Source organism: Triticum aestivum, chromosome 2B (assembly GCF_018294505.1).
Source record: "Triticum aestivum cultivar Chinese Spring chromosome 2B, IWGSC CS RefSeq v2.1, whole genome shotgun sequence".
NCBI classification, from domain to species: domain Eukaryota; kingdom Viridiplantae; phylum Streptophyta; class Magnoliopsida; order Poales; family Poaceae; genus Triticum; species Triticum aestivum.
In genome coordinates, this window is record NC_057798.1 from 511,813,159 (window position 1) to 511,819,991 (window position 6,833).

Consider the following 6,833-nt stretch of genomic DNA (forward strand, 5'->3'; position numbering starts at 1 on the left):
TTAGTCGTAGTTAGCGGTAGATTAGAGTCCGTAGCTGTATCAGGGGTTCGAAGCGGGCGAGATTGGAGGAAGGGCCGAGCAAATCGTGAGAGAAATCTCGGATTTCGTCCTTTTGTCCCCATTCCCGTGCCGTTTCTTGCGGGTTCTGACGAGTTTCTTCGACTCTCTTGCCGCAGATCTGTTCTAGGGTTGGGATTAGCGGCGCGGAATCGAAGCGGGAGTCGGGACAGGTAATGCGCGAGAAATCCTGGGGTTATTGGTGGTCTTCGTTGCTTTCCCCGCATCCATTTCTTGGTCTTTTTGGCGATTTCCCCCGCATCCATTTCTTGGTCTTCTGACGATTTCTTGGACGTTTTGCGCTTGCGGATTTCCGGGAGCAGGTCTGGAAGGATCTCGAGATACGAATCGTACAGGAAAGATCCAGGGAAGAAGAGAGGACAGGTGCGTGCGCAGGGGATGCTGCCTTTTGAGTTTTCCGCCATTTCTTACTCTTTTGATGCGTTTCTCGGAGTTCTCACCGATCCGCATCTCTTCTGCCGCTTGCCTCCTGCAGATCTCCAAGATGCCTGAGCACAGGGAACTCAAGAGGACGGCCCTCACCGACCTCTCTGGCGGCGGCTTCTTTATCAGGAGGGTGGCCTCGCCGGGGGCTCTGGCAGGGAGGCGGGCTGGGAAGCCGCTGCCCCGGCGGTTCGCGTCGCCCTCCAGCAACAAGGAGAACGTGCCGCCAGTTTGGGCTGTGAAGGCTACGCCGCCGAGGAGGAGGAGCCCGCTTCCTGGTTGGTACCCGAGGACGCCGCTCCGTGATATCACGGTGATTGTAAAGGTGATGACCAATTTTCTTCAGATCAAGTAATGTGGTTCTGACGTGAGTAGTTGAAACTGTTTGAAGATGTAGTTGCTTCACCTGCTATCTTGCTTACGATTCTGCACTGTGCCGTTTAAGAGTTTTTAGATGAACGTCTATAGTGCCAACTCCGTTCTGGAGTTGTTGTTGGCCGGTAACAGCATGTTTGAAGTACAATTGTTACCAATGTGGGCTTGTGGAATCCCATGACAAAAGTCTTGAGTTGGATTCAGTCATATGATTTTGTGCTATTTCACATTTCCACCGGTACTTGGTCATTGCTGGTATCTCTTAACTGTTAACAAATGGCCAAATTGCAGCAATTTGCCTTTATTACCTTATTTACACCAAGTTTTAGTTAAACAATGGTACTTGAATAATTTTGTGCTACTTCTGTTATGGTTTTATGGACAGTATTTGACCTTATGGTAACTAGTTGGTGTCAGGTTTTGGGGTTTTGATTATTGGTATGAAGTACTGATAGAGGATCTTATTCACACCAAGTTTTAGTTAAACAATGGTACTTGAATGATTTTGTGCTACTTCTGTTATGGTTTTGTGGACAGTATTTGAACTTAATGGTAACTAGTTGGTTATGAAAGCATGATACTGCTATAACTTTAGTAGTAAGCAGAATAGATGTATTATTTCGTGCTTGGCACTGTCAGGTTTGGGGGTTTTGATTATGATTATTGGTAGAAGTATTGGCAGAGGATCTTCTTGTGCTTTATGAACCACTGCTTTGTTGTGTTCCATCTAATTAGATCTAGCCATTTAGTAATACATATCATAACAAGAGTTAACAAAACGTTTTCCTGCTTCCCTATATCAAGTGTCCATGTTAGATGAATACTGTCATGCCTACTTAAAGTGCAGTTATTTTCGAGTGGAGAGGCCACCTCACAATCAAAAGAAACACATATCAATTGCCTATCGGAGCTGCTATTTGCTTAGTGTTTATATTTTCCTGTACTGATGAGTGATGCCTGATTTGTTACATATGTCTGAGTATGATTCAGTTATATGATTTTGTGCTATATTAGTTTATAGTTTTCACCAGTATTTATTTGTCTACCAGTACTGTTTATCGAAAAAGGTCACGGGTTCAAGTCCTGGAAACAGCCTCTTGCAGAAATGTAGGGAAAGGCTGCGTACAATAGACCCAAAGTGGTCGGACCCTTCCCCGGACCCTGCGCAAGCGGGAGCTACATGCACCGGGGCTGCCCTTTTTTACTGTTTATCGAAAACCGCTCTTTCCATCAGCAGTTAACTGACTTCAGATATTTTATTAGTGTAATTCAATGTGATGTTTTGTTCAAGCATACCAATAAATGCTCACACTTTTGGGCTATTTTCCTAAGCTGCTGACTTTTCTTTTGATATTACCTGACCAAGTGTAAACGGAGCTCTCCCAAAGTTGTTTATACCTATAAATTTCTGCAAACATGTGCCCCTTATACTCTTAAGTAAAACCCACAATGTTGTCTATATGAGTATATCCTTCATATAGTTTGCATTATCCTCTAGTGTTCATGCTGTACATTATGCATTATAGCTTGAGGTTAATAATTCTTTGCATATGCTGTACATTGTGCTACTGTATACTATTGATACAATAGCATGCACCGGTTAGATGTCTATTTGCTAAAATCCCCTTAACTAATATTTAGAGCTAAAATGTTGCATATACAATTAACTGTGCTAGCATGTACTATCTCAAAATTTAAATGTTTATTGCGTGTTGCTCAAATGATATATTTTTGAGCTGGAGTTATTTTGATTGGTGTAACATTATAATTTAGTAAATTAAGCTCTGCGTGCATATCAACCATTTTACTATGGCATGATATTTTTAACAGTGCTGTTACCACTGAATCCTAATCTACAAAACATATATGCCTACCTCTGCTGACCTGCCTTGGCTACATATTTGTTATATTTTATTGAGTTTTCTGTTTATCTGCTAAGCCATTCAAATGTTTATTTTGGCAGCAGCTAGTTCTAGCTAAAATTATGCATTTCAGTGCATGTTCTTTCTTTCTACGTGCTGCTCTTCTGACTATTGACTTTCAGGCTATTGAGAGAAGCCGCTTAAGGATTGCTGCAGCTCGGCAGCAAAGCGAAACGTCTGAGCAATCTCCGCAACCTGCGAACTTGACGACTCCGGTACCAGCAGAGCAGGGCACTCCTCATTCTACTGAAGCTCAGGACTCCCAAGCTATCGCCTCTGGTTCTGGCTTAACTGAAATGGTTGCAAACCCTGCACCTAGCCAGGCAGAGCACAGCTTCAAGGTCTATTCTTCGCCATCCAAGAGCTCACAGAAGACTCCAACCAAACCCATCGATCCAGCGCTTGCTGATCTCATGGAGAAGAAACTGACCAGCTCAATAGAGCAAATCGAGAAGATGGTGAAGAAGAACCAGAAGAAGGCCGCTCAGCCTTCCAAGAGGGCCAACCAGAGGCGCACTCTCATGTCCATGCGATGAGTTGAGTACTCTGCTTCACTGCAGGGAGAGGAGAAAGTCCATCTCAGACTAGTCCTCCAGCCCGCCGTGTCTGCTGCTTTCTTAGCCGCTATCCTGACCAGTCAATCCTGCTCTTCTTCTGTCTGCCCTTCACCCCAAGACTTACCATAGCATGTTATGATAAGATGGGGATCCGTGGTTCTCTGCTTGAGGGCCTGGGATTATCTCGGTTGTTGGTTCTCTGCTTGAGGATCTGGGATTATGGGGCCGGCCTGTTGGTTCCCTCTGCTTGAGGGTCTAGGATTAGCAACTCTGCTAGTGTCAGGTTAATGCTACTGCAGTAGAACTGTGTCGTGTACTCTAGCACGCAGCCTAACAAATCTTGTTTTGTGCTGTAATTTCAGTACCATAAACCATTGCTATACGGTAGCTTTATCATGGTTTCTGTATTTCTAGTCTCAAATGTTTCTGTTTAGCTATGGCATTTCTTACAGATGATTTCCATGCTCATTAAGATTCATTTTTGTTGCCGTACCAAAAAAGGTACCAGAAGCTTATATATTTCATTGTATTTTTGCATAAAATTTGGTTCTGTTTCTCCATGATTTGAGCAGCTGGAGGTCACTCATATTCTTTTACTCGTGCATGCTTGCTTAGGAGCAGCAGTTTGCCTGTCTTAATCAGTGGATCCATTTGCGCGAGTTAAAATGCCAGCTCCAATAAAGCATATATAATTGGTCAAAGATATAGCTCGAAGGAGTGAAACCAGGCCCCAAAAGACCCTGAACTGCTTCTATTTTTCAAACTGGCATTATCCCTAATGATAACATGAACCATGGCGTTGTTAGTAGGACATGATGCAATTTTGAAAGTTAACTAGTACAGTAACTAGTAGTACAATCTATTCGTCAAAGGGAGCAACCAGAATACCAGATCCATAAGGCTCAAAGTGTTGACATTCCTTTTTTCTTTGCTGAACCATGGAAAGGCATGAGGGTCATTATACAAGTTCCCATTGCAATTGACTCGATATACTCATCTTACATCACTCTTCTTCTTTATTACCTTCACCCTCCTGTCTAAGAAAACCGATGGAGGCACACACTCACGCCAGCTTTCCCCTGCAATTGTACTGCACCAGAATTCATGGTCTAGACTTCACAAATGCTTCAAGCTGAAGTAAGAACTTCAAGGACAAGTCGACAACAGCAAGAAAGTTTACTTTCCTCCTCTTGCTGGTAACAAAAAGGTGGACACACGCAGCCACAGAGGGCACTCACATTGAGAGCCACATACAACCAAAGAAGATGTTGACCGACTTGTCCGCCGTGTTTGCTGGCCTCGCCGATCATCGCCATACCCCTCGCCTTCCATGCACAAGTGGCACCAGTGAGAGTGGAGGACTACAAGGTCAAGGACTCGATACCACCTCCACAGTCCACACACCATTGGGAGCAATGGCCGTCCAGAGGTGGCCAAGAAGGCCTCCGAATAAGGAGGGGCATCGTATCAACAAGTTGTCCAGAACCATGAGATATGTGTCCAAGCGTATCAGATGAGGAGTTTCCAAAACCTGCAACATGATAAGTGACATAAATAAACAAAAGTTCACAAGTTCTCAATACATTCAATCAAGGAGAAAGCACACAATATTATATATAAATTCAATTCTGACAGTTTAACATGAGTTTGTCTATAATTCAGTTCCAGTGGTATGCAATTGAGTGATAATTCAAACAACACTAAACATGAAACAACAATTTCAAGACCGAATTGTCTTGAGTGATTATTTGGAGTATGTAACCGGTAAGTAAACAACAAGAAGAGACCTGCGGATAAGGAGCAAGTACCTGTCAACTAAACAGTAGCATATCTGCTTTCCATTACTGAATCTGCCTTCAAAGAGCTGGACAATCAAGCAGCTAGTAATAAACATAGAAGATACAGTTTAGACCGAGAAATAGAGCTCACCTAACCACATTGTAAATTCCAAACCAAATAGTACTACAGTACCAAAAAAAACTATGCAACGAACAGAAAATTAAGACAGTGCTGGTAAATTTTTTTAATCTGGAAGAGAACCACTCGGGCTCTCGCGACCGCGTCGCCCCCGGGGGCGACCGGCCGCGCCCTAGTTCCTCCTCCGCCAGCTCTCCCTCACTCCCCCCTCCCCGCCGCTGTCGCCGGCGTGCGCCGCCGGGCCTGGCCCGGGCGACGTTGGTGGCGGCGGCCCCCGGCCATTCTCCTCTCGGTTGCTCTCCGACGCGGGGCGGAGGGCGCCGGAGGGTGCTCCCTAGGCGGCGGTGGTCCGGCGTGGCGGCGGGGCTTCCTGGCGCGGCACGGGAGATCGGCTGGACGGCGGCGTCGCCGTTGGCGCGGGGTGGTGCGGCCTGGCGGCGCCCGCTCGGCCCAGATCTGGGACCTTCGGGCCCCATCTGGGTCTGGGTGGGCCGACGGCGGGGCGGGTTGGCGGCGTGGCTTCCGGGAGGCGGGGGAGCGGCGATGGGCGTTGGGGGTTGGCGGTGCTGGCGCCGCCCTGCTGCAGCGTGGCCGACAGGGCTTAGCGGGCCCGATTCGGGTCTGGCCAGGCCAGGGGTGTCCTGGTATGCCCTGCTGCTGCGTCCGGACGGCGACCGCGACGGTGCCGGAGGCACGAGCCTCCTGCACGACAGCGGAGGAGGTGGTTCCCTCCCCGCGGCTATGGCGCTGCTGCTCCCGTCAACCAACGCCTCCTCTCCTCGTTCTTTTGGCCTCGTGGTGGTGATCTCAGTGACACGGCGTCGGTGGCGTTGCGACCACGGTGGCGCATGCTGGTGGGCGGCGAGCTGGTTGGTTAGCTTCGATCCGATTGGGCGGTGGGGTCTGGAGTTGGGAGAAATCCTTGCCGGGTCTTCCGGCTACGATACGGTGACGCCTGCAGGTGCCACCATTCCTCCCTGGAGGGTGTCGGTGGTCTTCATTCCCCTCTACCCTCCGCGTGCCGGGGGAAACCCTAGGACACGTCCGGGCAGCAACGTCGTCGGCGTCGCATTCCTTCCTGGAGGTGCTGCTTGGTACGCGGAGGATCGGAGCCTAGGATTGTGGTGGGTAGATTTTGGAGGGCGCAGCGGTAGTGGGTCATCCGCGCTTTGTCGAGCTGCCGGTGTTGGCATTGTTTCTTCTTCTTTTTCTTTGGCTTGTTGTGCTACTCGCCCCAGCGTATGCTATGTAATCGGTGTTGGTGCTTTGGAATATAAAGCGGGGGGAAACCCTTTTTCGGCAAATTTTTTATTCTTTCATTCATGCACATGAGATGCCTGGGAAACAAATCTAGTGAAAGAGGACCTTCTTTTATAACCAACTAAATTTCCATTCAAAGCGAAGGATGCTGTCAAGACACATCAAAGAGAACAAATAATTACCTCCCTAGGAATTGCTACATCACACATCTACAGGGTCTTCATGGTGTTTACCAGTGCAATGCTGTGCACAGGACTGCGGAAAGCTTAAACATAGGTGGTTTGTTATATACTGAAGAAGA

At 47.4% G+C, this 6,833-nt stretch overlaps 1 protein-coding gene across 1 annotated transcript; it reads left to right on the forward strand.

Annotated features, from left to right (window-relative positions):
- On the forward strand, nucleotides 1–3,768 carry LOC123045739 (protein POLYCHOME). The gene is made up of 5 exons (XM_044468914.1): nucleotides 1–85; nucleotides 177–230; nucleotides 381–441; nucleotides 554–826; nucleotides 2,921–3,768. The coding sequence occupies exons 4-5, from the start codon at nucleotides 563–565 to the stop codon at nucleotides 3,332–3,334; spliced, it is 678 nt and encodes a 225-aa protein (XP_044324849.1). The 5' UTR covers nucleotides 1–85; nucleotides 177–230; nucleotides 381–441; nucleotides 554–562; the 3' UTR covers nucleotides 3,335–3,768.
- The last annotated feature ends 3,065 nt before the right edge of the window (nucleotides 3,769–6,833 follow it).